This window comes from Oenanthe melanoleuca, chromosome Z, assembly GCF_029582105.1.
Source record: "Oenanthe melanoleuca isolate GR-GAL-2019-014 chromosome Z, OMel1.0, whole genome shotgun sequence".
Lineage (NCBI taxonomy): Eukaryota > Metazoa > Chordata > Aves > Passeriformes > Muscicapidae > Oenanthe > Oenanthe melanoleuca.
The window spans coordinates 61722991-61746327 of NC_079362.1; the positions used below are offsets into that span (position 1 = coordinate 61722991).

Below are 23337 nucleotides of genomic sequence, written 5' to 3' on the forward strand. Positions count from 1 at the left end.
TGTTTTCTTCAAAGGATGCTAATGGTTGCTAAAGTAAGATCCTTCCTGCTTCATAAACACTAACTTTTGTTGCCAGAAAGTATGTGTAAGTAAATATGCAAGGAAAGTAACACAAGTAGGGTGGGACCAAATAAAAATTATTTTATTGGAAACTTCAATGGAAAATATGGAAAGCAGCACATATTACAAATCTGGATCAATCCTCAATTAAGCTGGCAGACATAGTTATATAATTGAAAATATAACTTCTATTTTCCTTCCTTGCTAGCCCTGGTTGCCATTTAACTTAATGGTGACTTTCTGTTGAAAAATAATCTCAAAAATACCTCACAGGGCATGAAACCTTAACTTGAGAGGCAACAGCTTTGTTCTCAAGTCGAGTGCATCTTACTGGGTCATCTCATAGAAGTCTTGTTACTTGTCTGTGGCTCAGTTTCTTCACTGAACAAATACATATGCCTCTATACATGGGCTGCTTTTTTTTTTTTTTATTTCTACAGCTGAATTGTTCTGCATGTGTTCAAGTTATATCAAAATGAGAAAATAAAGAGAAGGAGGAATGAATGTACTTACTATAGGTATAAAAATTTACTATGTTAGGCAGAAGAGAAGAAAATTAATTTTCTTTATATGAATCTTAGTATACATTAGTATTACAGAGTCATATAAAACACTGAAACTAATGATGTCACAGCACTTTGATGAAGTTGAGTAAGTAATAAAAATAATTTAATACAGACAAGTAAAACAGCCTACTAAATTTTTAGTAGGGATAGATTAATCTAGGACATAGCAAAGAGATGCGAAATAAATTTTTTGCTCCTTTTGTTCTTCTAGCACTGATTTCTTGGAAAATTCATGTATAAATTTCATTTTTCTGGGTGTTTCCTAACATGACAACAAAATCAAAATAAAACATGACAGAGAACAAGTTATTCCTTCAGCTAAAATGAGTCCAAAACCTTTCAACCATTTTCAGCCCTGGTGCAGTCTTCAGGACTATTCACACACACCATGCACTATTATTTCTGCTTAAGTGAACCAAAATTCTCTCATCTAAGCTAACATAGTGGGTCTCAGGAGAGTTCAATATTCTGTCTGAAAACAACATTATTTGGAAGAATCCATTCTCCCAAAGAAAAACTACAGGTTAAGAAAATGCTTTCTCATTCTAACATTTCAGCATTTTTATTAAAAATTTATTAAAAATGTATTAAAATTTATTTAAAATTTATTAAAAATTTATTAAAAATTGCAAGATGTTGAGTTGTTAAGGTCAATTAGGCCACACAAATACTTAGGACAAATATCACTCAGGCATGTACAAAAAAAGTATACATTTCTTCTACAAAGAAAAAAAAAATTAAAAAAAGGACACAAATTTAGAAAAATAATGTTTGATCACAGGAAGCAGAAAATACCAAAATCTCAATTTTACTATGAGATATGTACCTGTGTGTTTTATGGTGTGTTTGAAAAGCATCCATAAAGTCATATGTTACAAGTAATGCAGGTTATTTTCTTTCATTAAGAACTTCTCCTAAGTTATATGGCATTTTGATGTAACAAACCCCTGTAATATCTATATAATGCCACCAAGGGAAATAGAACATTTTCAGATTCTTCTGTTGTAGGAAGAAGGGAAGGTAGGCAGTGTTGGTCATTTTGGTATGTCTGCAGTCCATGCTAAGTCAGGATAAATACTGGCAAATGAGAAATTAAATACAAGTGAAAGCAAGTTTTGTGAAAGAAGAAATTGAATGTTCTTGCTGTGCACAATTTTCCTCATCCATAAATGAAGGACAAGTGCTCCTTCTCCAATTAAAAAAACCTACATCAGAATCTGCTTACTACAGCTGTAAATGTCTCCATTTCACTGCTCTGATTTACTCCACAAGTCTATTTTTGTGCTGTACATGACTGGTTGCTCTCCTAAGTTATGCTGGGAGAGACCATTCAGGTCAAGGACTGAATGCAAAAGTCCTGTGGAATAAGTTGTGAGGAAGAAAAAGTAGCAAAAAATTCTGAGGTTGCAACATTTATTGGACTGACATGGAAATTGTCAGTTCCACTGCCCATGATATGGTACGCTGTCTGAGTGTGTGGAAAAGCACTCTGGGAGTCCTTTTCACCCCTTGTCTTAGCAGGTTTCTGTCAAATATGATGTGAGTTAATGCTTTTAGGAAGCTGCAAAACAGTAATAATTTCTTACTTTTTATTTATCATTTGGTGACAGACATTGGATGAGGGAAGGAGGCGGACATCATTTGGGGATAAAACACTACAAGATTTTTGTCCATCAGCAGCTGTGCATGAGACATTAGCAGCTGTGCACACACTCTTCACTGTTTTAGGATAAAGTCCTACAGAAAAGTATCACTCCAGATGGGGAAGGTTTATGTGTGTCAGGCCTCAATCAATCACTCTATGAGCATATTCCCTCCTATGCTGGTCACTGCCCAGCCTTCAGCAATCCATCCTGGTGCGTCAACTTCTTCCACACTGGCATGATGTTAACATCTTCCCCACTAAAGACATCAAAATCAACAGAACCTGGCGTGTTTGTGTGCACTGGGCATTAACATTCTGTTAGAGCTGAGATTGCTGAGGAAAGCCCTCAGATCCCCCCTTTGAAATACAGCCCCCCCATACACCAGATTGACAGAGTGCAAACGGTGGTGTGCAGATTGGCACATCGGTTTCTCTCCTAGCTTTAAGCACCTGTTCTGTAAAGGACAAAGTGGGTAAAAATGAAGTGGAAAAGCCATTGAAAATACCAGAATCAAGCTTGTGAAGCTTTACTAATTTTTACCTACTCTACTTGTTAATGTGCAGAATGAAAAATGTGTCAAGAATGTGTGAAAAACAAACCTGTGTCAAACCTTTTCTAAATGGAAAGCCAGGACCTACATGTATATACTGTAATATATCTTTTTGCAGGAAGACATAATGCTAGAACTCCTGTAATAATATCTGCAGATATTGATCCTCTATCATCCTGTAACCCAAAGCCACATAGCTTTTGGGGCAAGTATCAACATCTTTCATTTTTCAGAGCAGAGACTAAGGCCCTCCTCCTGTTTGTAAACAGCTTTTTATCATCTGCTTTCTCAGCTCCTACCTCACCCCATAGCTCCCGAGTTACAACCTGCAATCACTAGGACACTGTGTGTAGAGATACTGAAGGCAGTATATACTGTATTTCCTTCGAGTGTACGTGGAGTACTGGGAGCTAGAAATACCCACTGTTTCCTTTCTGTCTGACAGTTTTCCTGGCTTTTCAGAGGGTCCTAAATTGTAATTTATGTACTTAAATATCAAGTGGAGCAAACTTAATGTGGACTCCAGTTTCCTACTGACGTGCAAACAAAGGCCAAGTCACCTCTTGGCATACATGAAAAGGTTGTCTAGGCACTGTGCCATTTTACACCTTTCTGGGAGAAAAGGCAGGTGCCCGTGGCAGCACAGCCCTCCCGACGGGAGCGGCATCCCTGGTGGTCCAGCCGTGCTCGCCGCATCTCTCATGAGCTCGGCCCCGTTTTCAGCCGGCTGGAGGCGAAGGGACCGGGGAGAGCCGCCGGCGGGAGGGTCGAACCGAACCGGGCTGATGTGTTTCGTCTGTGCAAACGAACGCCCCCCAGCAGCTCGCCTTCCCAGCTCGCTCACACTCCGCCGATGTTCCCCTGTCCGCGCACACACTGCGCTGGAGCAGGATGAACTCGAAACTCCTCCGCGACTTCCAGTGCCGCCCCTCGACCCCATGGCCAGGCAGACTCCGGCCTCCTGTTCTCCCCAAGTTCGCCTGCTCCACGAGGAGCAACAGAGGCTTCCCAAGGGACCGTTTTCCCGTGGAAACGCCCCACTGCATCACTCCAAGCCAGTTTCTCGCTCGGGCTGTACAGCCACGCTACCACCCCACGCAGTGCCCCTTGCTTTGCCCAGGGTGAAACATCCACCCAGGCGTGTTCCTGTGCGCCTGCGGAGGCGCGGTGCCGGCGCTCGGGGGACCCCTGACCCCCATTCCCTGTCCCCTGTCACCCTCCCCTGTCCCCTGTCCCTGTCCCTGATCCCTGATCCCCTGTCACCCTCCCCTGTCCCCGGTCGCTGTCCCTCCCTGATCCCAGTCCCAGTCCCAGTCCCTGTCCCCTGTCACCCTCCCCTGTCCCCTGTCCCTGTCCCCTGTCCCTATCCCTGTCCCCTGTCACCCTCCCCTGTCCCCTGTCCCCTGTCCCCTGTCCCTATCTCTGTCCCCCTCCCTGTCCCTGTCTCTGTCCCTGTCCCTTATCCCCTGTCCCTGTCTCTGTCCCTGTCCCTGATCCCCTGTCCCTGGCCCTTATCCCCTGTTCCTGTCCCCGTCCCTGTCCCTTATCCCCTGTCCCTGTCCCTGTCTCTGTCCCTGTCCCTGATCCCCTGTCCCTGGCCTTTATCCCCTGTTCCTGTCCCCGTCCCTGTCCCTTATCCCCTGTCCCTGTCCCTGTCCCTATCCCCTGTCCCTGGCCCTTATCCCCTGTCCCTGTCCGTGTCCCGCTCGCCCCCCCGCTCGCTCCGGGCTCTCTCAAGGACTCTGCGCCCGCTGTCGGGGCGCGGGGCCGCCGGCAGGGGGCGGCCGAGGGGCGGCGGTGCCCGCCCTGCGCGGAGCGCGCTCCGAGCCGGCGGCGCTGCTGATCCGGGCGGCGCGGCGGCGCGGAGCCCAGCCCAGCCCAGCCCAGCCCTGCCCAGCCTTGCCCAGCCCAGCCCAGCCCAGCCCAGCCCAGCCCAGGGCGGCACAGCCCAGCCGCGCCGCTGAAGGGCACCGGCGGCGGCGAGGCTTCCCCGCGCTCTCCCGCGGCTGGGGTGCGCCCGCCCCGCAGCATGGAGGCTGGGAAGCGCAGCTCCTCCGCCGGCAGCCGGGACGATGGCAGCGCTAACTCGTTCCCAGCCAAGCCGGCGGCCTCGGCGGAGAAAGCCCAGAGCAGCCCCGGCAGCGGCGGCGTGAAGGAGCATGGCAACTCGGTGTGCTTCAAAGTGGACGGCGGCGGGGGCGAGGAGCCCGTGGTGGGCTTCGAGGATGCCGAGGGACCCCGCCGGCAGTACGGCTTCATGCAGCGGCAGTTCACCTCCATGCTGCAGCCGGGGGTCAACAAATTCTCCCTCCGCATGTTCGGCAGCCAGAAGGCGGTGGAGAAGGAGCAAGAAAGGGTTAAAACTGCGGGGTTCTGGATCATCCACCCCTACAGCGACTTCAGGTTAGCGCGGGGCTCGCGGCGGGCGGGAGAGGGGTGGCCCCGGCGCCTCGCACCTCGCCCGGGCAAACTTCGGAGCGGGCGGCGGGGCCGGGGCTGGCGCGGCTCGGCCCGGCGCTCTCCAGCGTGCTGCAGCCGGGACGGCCCCGCAGGCCCCGGGACGGCCCCGCAGGCCCCGGGACGGCCCCGCAGGCCCCGCGCCGCCCGCGGCCCGCGGTGCTGAGCTCTGGGCTCTCCATCCCGCCGTCCCGGTCTGCCTGCGCCGGGCACCGCTCCGCCCCGGGGGGATGGCAGCTCGCCCGGGGCTGCACAGCTGCATCAGCATCACTAAAATCCCCATGTCTGCACACGCCTGCCCTTCCCCGAGCACCCGGTGTGAACACTTGTTCCAGGGGCTGCGAGAAGGAAGTGCGTCTCTGTCAGAGTTACAGTAAAATAAGTTTATCCAGGTGATAAAGGTGTGGAAAACTATGTTTTCATAGGGAGACAGGTAAAAGTGATGGCAGATTAGCATTGCTTTCACAGTAAGCTGCATGGGTGCTGGATCGGAATATTCATACAGAAAGCAGTGCAAATAAATGCCCAAGAAGTTATAGTTCCCTTTAAAATTACATTTAAAGTGTAAGATTATTTCCATCCAAACTCCGTGCCAGCTGGCTGTATGCCTTTATAAATGTAACACTCTCTATGATATTTTCTGAGAACTATTGATGTCGTTAAGTGTATTTAATCAACAGCTTGAATTGAACAACCTACATCTATATGATAAGTGAATTGCACTGGAGACTGTGTTTAAAAAAAGAAAATCCAGACCCTCAAAGAAAAAAAATTGATTAAACAGAACATTCTTTCAGTGAGAACAGGAGAAAATACAAAGTCCAAGTTTCTTCGGGACTGTTCGGTGAGGTGTTTCACAGTGAGCTGTGCTAGCACCTTGCAGCTGAGCCTGAGAGCAGTACAGCTTACAGCACTGGAGGAGCATGGCAGCACTCACTTATGACTTGAAGTCGTGCTTCAAATCCCTGCTTTTCTTCCTGGTTCCCTGAACTCAGCAAACTGCGCTCGTTCTTTTCCTGGAGTATTTTCCCTCCTTGCATGTCAGCTCAGCTGCATTAGCAGGTGCATTAAGAGGGGAGACAGAGCCAAGCACCTACCCACTCCCTTTCTACCAGCTAGGGAGGGATGAGCAAGTCACATCTGGTGCTGTAGTAGCATGCATAGGGGGTCTGACAGCCTCTTCCTTATCTGTGTGTGTGCATGAGTAACTTTATTCACGCGAGGATTCTGTTGAAATGAATGAGGTTGTTCTGGTGAATAATTTTCCTTGTTCTGTTTTAAGCTTGGTTTCTGAGTGAGGTGCACACCCAAACAATGTTTTGGGCGATAGGAGCTTATTTGTCGTATTTTGCAAGCATGTAACTTTTTAACCTCTTCTGTGAAATAGGTGATAAGCATATTCATTCTGTTTCATTACAGAAATATCTTCTAATTGTGTCTTAATTCTTTGAGTGAGGTTTAGAGATCATAGGAAGTTTCCCTTTTTTTTTCCAATAAGAGTGAACAACACTGCATCCTTTTCAAGCCTATTGTCTGCACATTCTTAAATTAATTGTTAATTTCTGGTGGTTTTGGAAAGTTTTCATTTTATTAGAGTAAGTGTTTGGTTTTTAAATAAAATTCATAGTCTTTCATTAGTATTGGGATGGTGTGGCCTGCTCCAGACCCAGTTTTCTAGCCAGTAGGACTGTTTCAGTGAGAAATATGGAATGTGCATGTTGTTTCTCCCAAAACAATTGCAGCTGTGTAGTGCAACGCTTTTTGGGTGGCAGTGCAAAATGTGTGAAGAAGTTGTACTATACAGTATATTCACCTTATTTGGGAATTACTACAGCACCTTTCAGTGCCATCTAAGAGTGTCACTGTACCAGAATGAATTCATGTTTAAGGATGTAAGGAATAAATATCTTGATTTATTTTTGGATGTTATTTGTAACAATGTAATGTTTGTGTGCAGACAAGCCTTATAGCATCCAAAGGGACTCAGGTATTCCTATGCTGCTGTGTCGATATTGATAGCATCAGAGAAAAGAACTAAATTTTCTACCAAAAGAACAAGACAAAAGTAAAAAGCTAAGTATTTTATGGTATCCGAACGGGAAGACGTATAATGCGTTTTTAAATGCAGCTCTTATTAGGATATTTGTGGCACATATGAAAATAGCTTTAAATGTAGACACACTTAAGAAAATATTGGGTTAACCATGTAAAGTGTGGGAAAATTTTGGTATAGGCTTCTGAAGACTATTTTATTCTTTTCCTAGTTCTGCATGCTTGTATGCATTTCCTGAGATGGTTTGATGTGTTTCATTATATTTCTAGATCTCATTCTCACTTTTTTTTTTTTTGTCAAACAGTATTTACACCAAGCAGTATTTTGTTGTGATATTTGGAGGAGTGGGCAGCATCCTGGTGCCCACCAGCCCCTTGTTTTGGTATGAGCAAGGAGTGGAAGCTGTCTCTAAACTCAGTGCTCTGTAGTTACTTTCAGCCTTGTGGGCTTGGTCTTTAGTTTTATAGCTCTCCATCCTGTATGTGTTTCACAGAAGAACTGTCTTTTCGTCAGGCAGATATACCCTTGGAGGATTACATTCAATAAGCATTACATAATTTTTCCACAAGGGCACCATTTTGATCCTGGTTGTCTTTTCCCAGTCTTCTGAGGTTAATGTGTAATTTGGAAGCTGTTATATAAACCGAGCACCTAATGCACATCAAACCCAGCACAAGTCCTCTGTTTATCACTTTGCATCTGTGGTTATTGTATCTCTAAAGCTGGACAACAATTCTATGTAATTGCATGAGTCACAAAAGTGAATTTATCAGTGAGAGTTTGCTGAAGTCCTGTGTGGGTTCTGTGAGATACTGAGTGCCTCCAGCTGTCCATTCTCATATGTGGAGGAATGAGCCTTCAGGAGAGCATCACTGGTCCAGCCCTGTGGCCTCCCAGACACTGGATGAGAGCAAGACAAAGCTGACAGGATATGGGAGCAACTGCACATGGTTGTGCTGCTGCTACACACATTTCATTTATTTTATAGGAGAGTTGTGGTGGACATGGGCTTTTGTTGACTTTTATATGTTACAGCCTTCTGGTATTGATGTAAATGTACATGACTGATTTTTAGATGATTAATTATTCCATGTTCTTTGGCATGTAAAGGAGATTCTTTAAAGTTCAGAGGGCTGGCTTGCACATACCTGGGCTGCTCATCTAGCCCTGTAGCATCTCCCTTCCTTCACCCACACAGAGAAACTCACTCTGTCAAGGAAATTTTGGGTTTATCCACATTGGCTAGGGCATCTGTAGTCAGCAGTCTATAAAGAAAAGAGTTGCTACCGGAGTGGCATCTTTTTGACTAGAAATAGCAGTGTATGAGACAGACTGAGTGGAAATAATACATGTATGTGTAAATGTAGCCTTCACACTCTGATGGTTACAGTCAGCTTGATGCTCAGGAACTGCCTTTGTCTGGAAGTGGGGACAAAAATTTTAGCTGGCTTCTAGATGAAATAAGACTGTGATGTAGTGCTCTCTGTCAGAGTAGCAGGTAAAGAGATGCAGTGCCGAGGATCTTTTTCCCCTGTGTAAATAATACAAAGTATAAAGTAATTGGCAACACTAGGAAAAAAAGTTGACGTTTTATCTCTCTGGGTAGCTTCTCATTTATTCAAGAAACTCAAAGCCTTATTTTAATGATAACAGTAAAGTGAAAGCAGAATTATTTCCAAAATTGGAACAGAAAATTTAAGAGTGTAATGAATAGTAAAGATTTGCCAGTCGTTTTTTTAGCTTGTGTGCCGTTCCAGTTTCAAAACCTTTTTGTATACATATTTAAGGCATCATGTGAATATTTGAGATAGATCATAGAAACCTTTAGAAATCATTGAAGGCCCTATTGATAATACCTTCTAACTAATTTATTGTCAGATTTCAATGAGTTTTAATCAGAGTGAAAGACATAATATTTGCATGTGTACATCTGGGTAGTTACAGAAGAATTTGCCTCTATTGTTAAAAACCATTCTGTTATATTGCACAGTTTTATGCAATCCAACCATGTTGTCATATACACGTACAGCTTCAATTTTCAGGTAAGTGTGCCAAACAAGTCACAATTGCCATGGTTTAGTGTGCCTCATGGTTTTTAAGTCATACTTTAAAAAAAACAAACATTTGGACTTATATTTGCATTATGAATCGATTTTTTTAAAATTTTCATCTGTCTTTTGGACCTATCTTTGATTGCCAGCGTTGGCCCTAACATCATAGACAGTGCATGTTGTATATGTGGCTCACAATCACATTCTGAAATTTATACATGCTTTGGTTTAAAACCTGCTTTTTGGGACCAGTCTTCACTCTATGTGTCATACCTATCTTAAGTTGTGTCTTAAGAAGCTTAGGATAAGCACTTTGTGCTTCTCTTTTGTCACATGTTTTTAATGTCTCTCTTGAAGCTAATGAGATTTATATTTTTGTGAGCTGTTACATACTTAGGTTTATATAGACCATTAGAGTTGGAAGATAATGCTACATGCAATGAAGACAAAATGTATTGTATTATACTTAAATGTAATTGATAGAGGTATATGTATTCAAAGTGAAATATAACTCATGTTTATATTGGTCTATATTAAATAGCTCAGATACAAATTTCATGGGTTTTAATGGATACATTATGTCACTGATAGTGTAGGAATATGAAATGGCCATAGTTTTGTATTCTCAAAGTAGTAATTTATTGTTGCATAGGATTTGTCTTGAGATTCTATTACATAATTGGCACTTCTAAATTCACTAATAAAATCGTAATCCTGGATTTGTACTATATACTTTACATTCCTTGTGCAAGCAATTACTAAAAAAAATTATGTTTTTATGAATGAAGCATATATTCAGCTGAAAATATCTTTCATATATAATTTTCAAATACTATTGTTGTGACCATAATTTTTAGTTCTACTTGATAAAAACTGTACTGATAAACTATTCCTGTTGCTAGATGTCCAGTCCTTACATTTGGCTAAACATTGAGAACCATAAGTTTTAAAAAGATTGTTAATAGCGTTTGGGTTTTTATTTGCTGCATTCCAACAATTTTTGCCCTTCTGTAAATGCCCTAAAAAAATAAAATTACAGAATTGTAGCATTAATCTAAATAATGCATTTAAAATGTTTGACAATTCTCTCTGACATCAAGTTGTATATTAAGCTGCACAATAGTTACCGAGGTAAAGTGCAACTCTCATAAAGGCAGGCTGAAGAGAAATACAGTAATGGTCCTCAAATGCATAAATGGATGCTATGAAGAGGAAGGAAATTACATTGAAGTAATGGAGTGAAATTGCAGCAACAAATATCTAAATTAGATGCTTAGGAGGCAGGACCAAAAATAAGCAACAGAATATTCTATTGGAAATGTTCTGACGTGAAATATAGGCCAGAAATGCATTAGGTTGTTTTTCACCTCCATTTCCTATTATTTTTTGCACTGAGTAATGTCTCATCATTGGTTATCACAGATTGGATGTGACAGAATTGGTTATCACGTTTTTTTCATTTGTTATGAAATCTAGTTGACTAAAGCTAGCTACTGACTTTTGTACCAGCTGTAAGCAGGAGCGTGTAAGGGAAAACAGGGATAGAGAGGTGCATTTCGTCCTTTTGGACTCATGAGGGCCATGTACTCTTGTCTGCTTAGAGATTTTCTTCAAGAGCTACTAAAGCAAGGCAGTGGAGTCCACCCAAGGCTGGTGCAGCAGCCACTCGCCTTCCAGACCTCTAGGGCATGTGGGAAGCCGTATGCCCTTGTTTGTTCAGGCAAAGTGATTCATTTTATTAAGACATCCCTCTGTCTCTGGGTATGTAGAATACTAATGCATAGTTTGAGCTCACTTACGTGTTGAACATTTGCCAGTTTTCATTATCTTCATTCTAGTTCTGGAATAGCAGTCTATTCACTGCATTTTCTTTCACATTCTTGTCGTGTCACTTACTTGAACAATGAATAAAGTTTTTGGGAGAGAAAAAGCTGAACAAATGTAACTCAGTTCCTCAGTTCCCTGAGTTGCTTTTAATTTAACTTGGGTCATATTGAAGAACACTGGCAGCACCTATGAATATATAGAAAAGTACATTTTTTTCTGCAAGATGCTTGCTTTTACAATGTTGCCGTTCAACACAATCTATGTAAAGGCAAATATGCTCGTCATGATTTTGAGATAAGTTTAGAAAAAAAACGCAATAAAAAAAAATAAACCTCAAATGTTACAGAATTCCTGTAAATAATTCTGTAACATTTAAGTAAAAGATGATATTTTCTGGATGTTATATGTGAATCTTTAAAATATAACCTGGGACAGTCAGTATCATGAGACTTCTTCTTCAGTTTTCTGATTTTTTTTGTTTTGACTGCAATGAGAAAAAAGTGCTTAATAAATCTATATAAAGATTTAAAGATTTATTTATATAAATCTAATAAAGATATAAAAATTAGGTTTCATAAGATCATCATCATGCTTGGGCCTGAGGGAAAATGTACTGATTCTGGTATTCCAATTGTTTTAGCATTTTAACATTTTAAAATTTGTTAGCACGTCAAAATAAGTGATGCTTGTAATTGAGTCAGTAAAAGTTTTTTCTTTATCTTAGGTTCTCAGACTTGGGTTTATGAAGGGAACTGTGAATTGGAATACTGTGTAAAAGCATCAAGTAATATACAAAAGTCTAGATTTATAATTTGATTGGGTGTTTGGTGACTACAACAGCTAATTGAAAGATGCATAGGGTTTGATAAGTTGCTTTAGGCTTTCTTAGGTGTATAGGGAGGGCATTTATATAATGAAATCAAAATTTGAGTGGCTCAGTTTCTGATTATTCAGCCTGGAGTAGCAGAAATAGAGATGTATAAATTCAGAGGACACCCAAAAAGTATGAATCTTTAGTGCTTCATTTCTGCCTGCCTACCTAGGATCAGTGGCACTGTAATATTTAATTAAACTTCGTCAGCTTTTTTGAGAGATTCAATTTGAAGTTAAAAGGCAAAAAAATATTTTTAGAGATGAGTGTAAAATATGAAAAAATGAAATTTACTTAATTTGATCATAAATAGGAAGTATCTATTCTCACATTTGCTTTCACTCAACACCAAGCCTGAGAACTGTTTTCTATGTCAATATACATTTTTTTGAGAGAGGAAACTTTTAACCTACTTTACAATGTTTAATTTTTAACCTGACAGTAAAGTTCTTGTTAATTGCTTGAAAGTCCTTTAGCTGTCTATTTCCTGATTCTTTCCCAGAGGCATGATTTAATTTTAAAAATCATAGTGTATTCAGCTCTAATTATTGGCGAGCTTGTTCTAGACACATAGTAAGGTATGTTAATAACCAAAAACTGTATCAGCTGGTGTCAATGTCAGTACTACCTCAAGGACACTGTCATTTAGCTTCTGTAAAATCTCTGCTAATATTTTTTAATCTGATGATAGTCAGATCCAGGCAAGCTGCATGGTATTTTTCAATAATCTTATTGCCTTGTAGCACGATGCAACTGGAATAAGTCTGGAATAAACTTATGTTTAGAAAATGTTCATTTAATTACAGAAGAGCTGCATACTGTTTCCATTGCATATCTGAAAAGACCCAAAACTAACCCTAAAGCTATTCTCATTTTTGCTAGTGAAGTACCCAAAACTTAAGTTACATTATATAGCTCAGAATAGGATTTTGTTTTTATTAAATTGTCTTTGATGTTGCTTGTGTGTGTATATTATCTAATTAAGCATGTAATTTAATAAATATTTTGATACACTATTGGAATTTAGTGTGCTAATGCTATTAAGTTTCTAAAAAGTCATACTATTAAAAATTGATATTAAGGTATTTTGTTTTCAACTGAAAAAGCAGCTGTTTTATGCTCACAGTCAAAACTATGTCGGTTCTGTTTTTTAATTTTTTTTTGGGTGAGTTTGTTCTTTTAAAATGACTTGAAAATAACCAATATACATTAAAAAATGTTTTTAATACTGGGGAGGGGTTTTAATGATACTACTCTTTTTCATCCAATTCTGAAGGAAAATCACCAAATCTCACATTTGCACTAAGGCTCCAGTATATAAAAAGCCCCACAGAAATAAATTGTGTCCTCACAGTATCAAATACATATTGTGCTCTGGTTGCCTCCAGCTTTCTTGTCCTCTCATATCTGAAAACTAAGGTGTGGAAATACTGATGTTTCCTGAGTTGGTTCCATTACATCTTCCAGTAATTTATCAGATCCTCCAAGAACCACCTCTCTTCGTGGCATGACTACAGCAATAGACAGTGCGGTGATGAAATCTCACTTTAATGCAAATATGTGGATTGCAGTAAATTTAGAGTAATATATAACGAGACCCCAATAATAAATAATTGTTCTATCTTTTTCTAGGAAAAAGCTGTGGAAAATGCACAGAACTCTTATAAGATACATAGAGTAAGATCTATCCAGCTCTACCCAGGAGATGGAATAAAAGCATGGCTAGAAAACCATAAAAATGCAAGCTTTCACACAGCTAGTGAGAAGTTTTCCATCAGACTCTTGAATGGTTTCTGTCTACTTGTTCATTCCAGGAGGACATATTATTTAGATCTGGCAGAGAAATTGCTATGAAACCTGTATCAGGTGCTGGTACTCCCTGAAAATCTTATTACTGCCTGGCAGTAGACACTTGCAAGCTTCTGGGTTCCCCAAACACATCCAGGGCTACAGGGTCCTTGGGATAGCTGCGTATGGGCTTGTTTGCACTTGATTTTTCAGTGAAGGTAAGAGCCAAGCTTGTCTGTTGCTCTGGTTCACCTTGTGTTTAGTGCCAGACAAGCCTGGTGGTAACAAAAAGAATTGCTTTTCCAGCTCAGGATTAGTCTGGTAGGTTGAAACTTGCAAACAAAACAAAAGAAGCAAAATAAATCAAGCATATACCTCAAACTTCAGGCGTGACTTGGATACTTTTCTCATATACCCATTTTACCAAGTGTTCTTAAGAGCTGTTTTTCAGAGCTATGTGTCCAGTGTTCATGGAAACTCTTATCTAGATAACTGCCTAAGTACTGAATCTTGCTTTTTCTTTTATTTATAGCATTTATTATGGTCAAATTTTTAGTTAATGAAATCGTGCTATAGTGAACTTGCATTCAAAAGTTCCTAGGAGCACGTGGATATAATCTCTGAAAGAGTATTGCTTTGGAAACAACTTCCTTTTCCCCCTCATTCTGCCTTATCTTTGTCCTCCTACATCTCTTTCTGAAGATATAATGCATTCCTTTAAATAAATGGAAATAATGCACTGATTTTTGAAAAAAATTATTCGTTCTGCTGTGTAGTTTTCCATTTTTACTCAGTCTGTTAGCTAGAGGTTACTGAGCTGTTAGCTCAAACTAGCAGGGAGAAGTTAGTTTAGATATTCTTCATAGCTTCTTGCAATTTGTAAAATGCCTTGCAGTAATTAAAAAAGACAACTTCATGTATGTTTTCCATTTCCCTTGACTTGGACAGGTTAGCAGCTCTCTGTTGATAATTGCTGCGTGATGCAGTTGAACATACTGTTACCATACACTGATACACAGGCACTTCTCCGAAATTATCCCTTCAGCTTGTGTATTGCCAGCATGGGAATTCAAGTCTTGCATACATCTACCACATTAAAGATATAATTATCAGAAGCACAGTTTTGTAATGCAAAGGGAGTGTGGTACCAAGAGTAAGCACTGCCAGATGGTAGGCAATCTATCAGAGCGTTTAAAAAGGGTCAGAATTGAAAATGTCTGAAATCTGATGGCTTATTAAGCAGTAGATGTTGAATGTGTGGGAAAAGTGAGAGATGAGTAACCTAAGCATGAGGTGCCCACATGACCAAACAGACTTTTAGTTCCATGCATTCTGACAGTATTATATGAAATAACTTGTTTTTGCTAAATTAAATGTGGTTTTGAAATTTGGAACAGAATATTACATCCAGTGATATATTGCTTGGTGTTCAGTAGGATTTGTACATGTTCTTACTGTTTATTTATTGATGTAATGAATTTATTATGATGGCTCATCTCTCTGTAATGGAAAAAGAAGTCTAAAAATCCTTTCAAGGTTTTTGTGTTGAAAATAATTAAATCCAGTGTGTAATAATTTTATTATTTTATTATTTCATATACATATTATTTCTCTAGATGTGAATTAAGTACAACATAAATTGTGACTGAATCCAATTAAATGTCTGTGGTTTTACATTGCTATTTAGAGGCACTAACTGTGAGTTTAAAACTTCATGTTCCGCTTTAAACTGTTCTCTATTCTTGTTTCTGGGAGTTAGATTTTTCTGTAGTCTGCCCGTGTGTTGCACAGTGTCATTCACATGCACGCCAATTTTCTTTTGCCAAGAGATGATTCTCATTAAGACAGGTCTGAGGAATACTCTGTCAGTATTATACAATCAGTCAGTGTTATTCAGCAGTTTCCGCCACCATCCCCCTCATTCCCCAGGACTGGATGAGCACTGCTCGATGTGACTATGGTTGTTCCTGTAATTTCTAAGCTGCAGCCAACTTTTACATTCTCCACAAGCTAGACCAAATTTATCTTTCTGTGGAAGGGATGGGAGAGCTGCAGTGAACTTCCACTCCCACACTTGTTCCTCATAGCACGACAGAGTCTAGGCTTCCTTCAGGGAAGGAGAGCTGGCTTTGTAGCCTGGGAGTGCAGGTACCATGAATCTGCCTCAAATGGTGGCAGATGTTCCTGCTGGGGCTGCTGACTCGTGGTTCCTGAAGTGTCACTGAGTAGCAGTTCGTCTGTGTTGAATGTGCACGCTGATTTTGTGCCACTGGCAAATGAGCAAGTGGAACGTGGTATTTGACTTGGTTTCATATTTCCCGTACAAATTTTGCCATTTCTGGAACGGCTTTGAAAGTGTCAGTTTTACCCAGTGCTCTGCACAGTGTGCAAATCTATAGGATGTTAGATGAAGATCTGAGATGGAAGTCGGGAGCCCATCTGTCTTTGGATTTCAGGACCTAGATACTTGTAAGCATCTGGACTCCATGCCTGAACTCTTTCAGAATTACAGTCGTAAGGAGCCCAAAATGGTAAACCTGATTTTCAGAAAACATTGCCCATCAGTGCTGTGCATTTTGCAGAGCTAGTGTGTCAGAATAATGCAAGTATGTTTCAGCTTCTATTTTTGTTGTATCGTATATTTTGATTTGCAATTTACGGTTGAATGTATATTCTAAAACTGTGAGGAAAATCTCTATTAATAATTTTTTCTCTCTCAATTTCTTGCTGTTCTTCACCAATAAATTATTAATATCTATTTGGCAGTTTTAATTATCACACATCTTTAGTTTAAACACATTTGATTAGTTCATAACTCACTGTCCTCCAAAAAATGAAACATAAATATTTGGCTAAATTAGATTTTGTCTTTCTGAGGAATATTGGCTTGTGGCTAAAACCTCTTATGAGATCTCCAAAGTAAAATGTTTTCATTTGCTGAAAGGCAGAAACCTATTTATTATATTTAGACAACTGCATTTTGGGAGAATATGGATGGAAGATAAAGATGAACATCTGGTGTTTTATTCACCACAGAAAGGGCAACTCATTTTGTTTTGCTGTGTCAAAACAAGAGTCATCTATCAGCATGGAAGTAAAGAGCTTCCTTGGTATTTTTGTGGTTGTTTATAGTTCAGGTCATGGGTCCCTGACCAAAGTTTTTTTGAGTGCTTATTTTAGAGCAGCTTATCAGTGGCTACAATTATAGGCAACTTTACTTGGGCCCAAACACTTCCCTGTGCAACCCCTAACCTGCAGTGGGTGTCTGATGTCAGGACCAGCCCATTGTTAAGGAATACAGACTGTTTTGTTTGAAGATCTGAATATTGGAGAAAGAATTTTTGCATGAAGAGACTTCAAAGTCACCTGCCAAAGTCACTCTACCAAAGTATAAAGGGGAGAAGCAAATTATTAAATAATTCCCTTTTATATTTTTTTCTGATAAATATTTATAGGTGAGGCATATAACAAAGCCTGTAGTTAAGTTTGAATAAATTTTCAAATCTTAATACCTTCAGCAATCTTTCATTTTTCAGTTTAAAAACTGGCATGTTATTCTGATGCCTAAAGTGACTTGCTCTCTTCCAAAAATGAATAAAGGCAGCATGGAGGGAAAAAAAACTTTTATGTAGTGTATGTATTTTGTATAACAACTCCACTTTAGATGGAGTCTGTCTCAATGAAAATAGAACAGAATTTTAAATTAATCTAGGTCTTGGTAAAATGTACCTTCCAGTGGTACAATATCAAGTTCTTATGACTAAATTAAAACAAAATACTTAACAAATGTATTTAAAGCGAAAAATCTGCTGCAATTCAATAAATACTTTCTACACATAGTTAGTAAATTTAATACATACTGGTTTTAGGAGCTCAGTCATGTGTATCATTATCGTATATACCTGTGATAAAATGTAGTAAACCCTCATGTTTAATTGCAACATCTTCAATTGCAATGAGCAATGGAAATGACCTCCTGTACTGCTGGCAAAGGTGTGCCAGAAGGGGAAAAAGCATCAATTCATGTAAAGTCATCTCCTGGTCCTTGATATTCTGGGCTATCTCCTGTTTTTTAAATCAAAAATCTATTCAAATATTACGTTGACATATGCTGGTTTGGCTTTTTTGGAAAGAATTTGTTTGTTTCCTTTTTTAAGAATAACTGAAGTAATGCCATAAAAAAATAAAACCCCTCTTTATTTCCTTATATTGGATTAAACTGCAGAAGAGCCATTCAGCAATTGCATTCCATTACACTGACCAATGCTCATAAATGTCAGAGATGGATTTTACATCCCCAGAAATTTGGTTTGTATTGTAAACCCCCACCCCTGGCTGAGCTGCTGTCAGCAGCAGCACATGAGGCTTTGCTCAGCCCAGCTTGCGTGGAGCTTCCTGGAGCTTCAGAGGGTGAGCAGCATGAAAAGTCGAGGAGGGGAGCAGAGGCAGAGCTGGCAAGGTCTTGGTTACTTAGGCCAGTAACTAGAGCATCTCTGAGCATAATGTATGCTCTTCCTTTACTTTGCTTGCTCTTCTGGGTTTTCCTTTTTGTTTTAAATAAGTGAATACTGGGTCTATCTGATCACTGCTCTGTCTAGCTGCATAATGCGCTGATTTGTTTTGGCAATGCAGGCAGAGCGCTACGCTGTCAAAAGGATGGTAACACTGGGATGTGCAGTATGCAAATTGGGAAGTTTCAAAGAAATGTTAAAATTAACATTGTATCTGCTTAAATACTGTGGAAGGCAAATAGCTAGCAGAGAGATATGAATACAAGCTTAGTAATTAGAAAAGTGGGGTGCGTCCCTCTGTAAAAACGTGTTAATAAATATACATGGGGAAAGGTATAATCAAGCTTGTGAAAGATTAGTCCTTTCATTTCTTACATGTTGTGCACACTGTATTTTCAATTAGTTGATGTTTTGGATAAACTGATATGATTAATTCAGTTAATAAAATTATTAAAATAACAATTCCATAATCTTACAATTTTCAGTGTATTTGAGTGCCTACCTAAATGTCCCCTTTATCTGCTTAGGAATTAAAATCGTTCAGCATAGGTGTTGAAACTGCAGAATATTTTTTTTCCTCTGCTGGAGAGAACTTGAACCTGTGCATGACTGTATAGTAGAGTCTGGTATGGACACTTCCAATAAGAATATCACCTCTCAGAGTTGTTCTGCTTCGGTGGAACAAAGGACTGAGGACGCCTCTCCTGTCTCGTCGTTGCCTTCCTTGGGAACACGATTTTGTTCATGCTCCGGTTTATATTTGTTTAGGGAGAGAGAACATGTCAGCAGCATACCTCACTTCAGGAGGTACAGTGAAAGGGGAAAGTGAACTTGCTGAGGAGTGGGAGACCCTGGGCTCAGCTGCCTACAGATAGATGGGGAAATCCAATGGATGTTCACAGGTTTTGATGAAAGCTCTAGGTATTAAGTTGTTTTTTTGAAAGGGGGATTCATGTGGCATGAATAATTACTTACCATGTTGCTCTGCCATGAACCTGATCTTTCTTTTTCCTTTGCTTCCCTAAAAATTGTCTGAAATATATTTGGATCTTTTTCATCAATGTATAAATAAAATTTAGTAAAATTATGATTTAAATTTGATTTGGACATGGATTTGTCATTTTAGATGCTCTTTTCAGAACAAACAAGTTATTAATATATTTTTAAAAGATATAATTTAGATCTATTACAATTTGAAGCAAATTATTTACTGCACTGTGATATTAATGGATTATAATAAAAAACCTTACTTATTCTTAAGTGTATTTTCATTGATTGAAAGGGTTGAAGTCAGTACTTATTTTTATATTCAAGGAAGCATAGGCTTTGTAGCCAAAAGTCAGCTATAAATAGTTGTAAAAGGGAATAATAATTAAACTTGATATATATATGCAATATACTTGATTACCCAGTCTTGCACTAGAATCTTGCACATCTGTGTAGATGCACAGAATGACTGTAAATATTCAGTCATGTATATTTGTTTTCATTTATGATGTGGGAGTACATCAGCTTGTTTCATATCTATCTATAGTTCTTTCATGCTTTTTCACATCTCTAATTTTTCCCTTCATGAAATTTGAAGACTGGCTCTTTTTTCCCTTCAGTTTGAAAATAGTGCCCATTATTGCCTTCAATGCACTTTGTCAAGAAATGATACACCAAGTCCTACTTTGAAGCTGCTCTTCTGAACATACTGTATCATTTTTCATCTACACACAAAGCCAGTTTTACCTCTGATTTTCAGAATAAAATTGTTAGTAGTAGTATATATGCCAAAATGTCAAATCTGTTGATGGTCCTAGCCTTGGTTTGTTTGTTTATTTGATGTTTTTTTTTTTTTTTTTTTTTTTTTTTTTTTTTTTTTTGTTGTTGTTGTTTTTTGTTGTTTTTTGTTTTTTTTTTTAATTTGGTCGGTTGGTTGGTTGGTTTTTTTGTAATCAGAGATATTAAACTGAAAAAATTAATTGTCCCACCTCATTTGGTGGTCATGTCTGGTCTCCTCAGTGAACCCTGTGCCTGAGATCTATCAATAGCTACTGAGTGACGTCTTCCCTGTCATCTCTTTCTCTGAAGAAGAGAAAATAGAATTTCCCTGATCAGCAGAAACTTAAAAATTATACTGATAACTGAGATATTGAATTGGTTAGGAAAAAATCTATTAAAGGAAAATACTAGGTGATACTGATTGGCTTTCTAATTTTTGGAAAGGTGTTGGGAAGTTACGTTCCTTTTCATTTGATTCTTTGTTGAGAAGAATTACAGAAGGCTTCTTCCAATTTTAGCCTCTGAATTTTTAGTATGGAGGCATCCTAAATGTCATGTTTCTAAATGGCACTCTTAAAATTACTGTCACTACAAAATTTTTAATTAATGCAAATGTTCCAACATGAGATACAAGATTATTTTGCAGCTGAAATATTTTTAGATCTGTCTCTTTCAAATTTTTTTCATCCCTTTAAAGTGGTCATTTCTAATTTGAGAACGTGAATGTGTATTTTACAGTGATCCACTACAGAAATTTGCTGACATTTACTTAGATAACCAATATGTGGCATTTTTCACTTGATTTAAGGGCTGATAAAATAAACTGAAAGAAATCAGTTACAGACCCTACACAAAATGTTTCCTGATTCTCAGAGCAGTGGTCTAGCTTGAATGAGGGGGTGGATTGGAGGAAGCTGTTGTGCTTGTGCTGTGACATGTGTTGATGCAGAAGCAGTCTTGATGATGTGAAATATATCCATTCAATCAGATAAGCAAAGACAGAATCAGTGTTTGCTATGAGAAAACAGATTTGTGGGCCCTGACTCTTCATCAGCACCTTTTTCCCATTGGGTAGCTATCTGGAGAGGGGCACTACCCAGATTTTTTTAATGAGGAGTGGGGCTGAAGAATCTTAGAATCATAGAACGGGTTGGAAGGGTCCTTGCAGCTCATGTTCCAATGCCCCTGCCATGGTGGGGATGCAACCCACTAGATCAAGTTTCTCAGGAAGCAGGAGTTATGAGAAGATGAGGGAGAGCAAAAGCACTATCAGAGCTCCACCGACAGTGGTGCATTGTTCTTGCCCAAGGTTAAGTGGAAGTCAGGCTTTAATTCTTTCTACTGCTGTTTAATAAGTTTCTGTGGAGGAAAAGCAACTGCAAATATCAGTGATATTCAGTCAGTTGTATTAGGGGATTATTGGCTAAATCTAAGAGTCTAATTTTTAAATAATATTGCCATATTATATACATTTCTCTTTGTCCTCTCTATCTTTTCCTCCTGTATGCAGTGAGTGCAACCTTACTTCTCCTTACTGTAGCTTTGTTTCTCAAAAAGCTGAGACTGAATTTGTTATTGTATGTAAAATACTATGAAATCTTCAGATGGAAGCTGCTGAACGCATAGCAAGACCCAATTATCTTTTGATGAAATGTCTGCTGGACTAAATATTGGTTGAAAATGTATTGAAAATGTAAATGCACACATACATACATGCATGCATGCATGCATGCATGCATGCATAAATAAATAAATAAATAAAAATGTAAGTTAATTAGTTTTGTAGTCCCCTTCCATAGTCAGTACTGCGATTTTCTTTTCTAGTATTCAAAGCACTCAAGCTTTAAACCTGGCCAAACTATGTAACCAAAGACTTGTGAAAGTAGTAAATTGCTCTTCACTGGGCTCTGATCAGGTCTCCTGAGAGATGCATTTATCTAATCATCTGCCTTGTGCATATAATCACAGCTGAGAAACAAATTGCAAATTGCCACTGCTAAGTGGGTTTAAAGAGATAAAAATCATTAAATCTTTTTGGAATTGTGGAAGTCTGTAATGTTAGATACATTCTATGGTTATATAAAAAGAAGACTCAGAACTTTAGTAATATCTTTTTGAGGTAGGAAATTGTATCAATATTAAAAAAAAAAAAACCCAGCAAGGGACATACATTGGATCCCTTAAGTATATATGACTAACCTTGAAGTAATGGACTCCAGTATTATTCTGAAATCAAATTAAGATTTCTGGTGGTCTTAAAACTTCATTATTAGGTTATTTTTTAATCTCTTTTAGTCTCCCTCAGAATGAAAATATTAGGCTGGAAGATTCCCAAGTCCAGCACTGCTCAACCAGGAAAACACAGTTTTCAGAACATCTGCCTCTGCCTCTCTGACTAGTCTCAGGCAGAGAAAGCCTTTCTGCTGCTCTAGCAGGTTACCTTGCTAAGTCAATGAATGTTCATTAAGATTGTGATATGCTTTAAAGTGAAAAAGAATAGGAAATGTTGATGAAATTTTCACCTGAGAAAGTGTCACTTAATCATATCTCTGCCCTTCAGCATCACCACTGGATGTGTAGGATATACTGTTAGAATTCTACTGTGACGTGTGCTTTTCAATCAAAGGAGGTGAGCCACAAAAGAGATTTTATTTCAGCATTGCCAAGTTTCCTTAGTTGTGTTTACTTAATATAAGCTTAAAGTTGTCAAAGTGGAAATAGAGTAGCATAAAAAATCTAAATTGACAATTTCAGGAGAGCAGTTTATTCTTTAAAAACAAAACAAAATACCAGCCCCAAAGTTTTGTCTTCCTAAAGCTTTGAGAAATGAAGTACATTCAGATGAGGAAAATTTTATCCATGCAGAGGATGACACAACTGTAGAAGTGACCTGTTTGCTCATGAAAAACAGGCCATCATAAAATAGTGGCACTTCACTGGTAATTTTAATGCCTTTGTATTAATCACAGAGATAGATTACACTGAATTCTAAGGTTGTAAATTTTAAAACAAAAAAAATTGCTGCTGACCCAAAATCACCGAAGCAATCCAGTATGGATTGGCAACATTTAAACAGATTTTGCTCTATGGAGGATGTTGAATGCAATATTTCTTGCTAAAATAGAATGAATTTAGTATTTACTTTGCATGCTTTTTTTTCCCAGAACAAGCTTGTTTCCTCTAGGTGTAT

The 23337-nt window shown here is 39.2% G+C and overlaps 1 protein-coding gene across 1 annotated transcript in view; it reads left to right on the forward strand.

The window, feature by feature from the left end:
• Nucleotides 1–4820: 4820 nt before the first annotated feature.
• Nucleotides 4821–23337, forward strand: part of HCN1 (hyperpolarization activated cyclic nucleotide gated potassium channel 1) — a 191075-nt gene continuing 172558 nt past the window's right edge. The window contains exon 1 of the mRNA XM_056513653.1: nucleotides 4821–5225. Within this exon, the coding sequence (XP_056369628.1) occupies nucleotides 4852–5225 (374 nt within the window). The 5' untranslated portion in view covers nucleotides 4821–4851. The remainder of the gene's footprint in view (nucleotides 5226–23337) is intronic.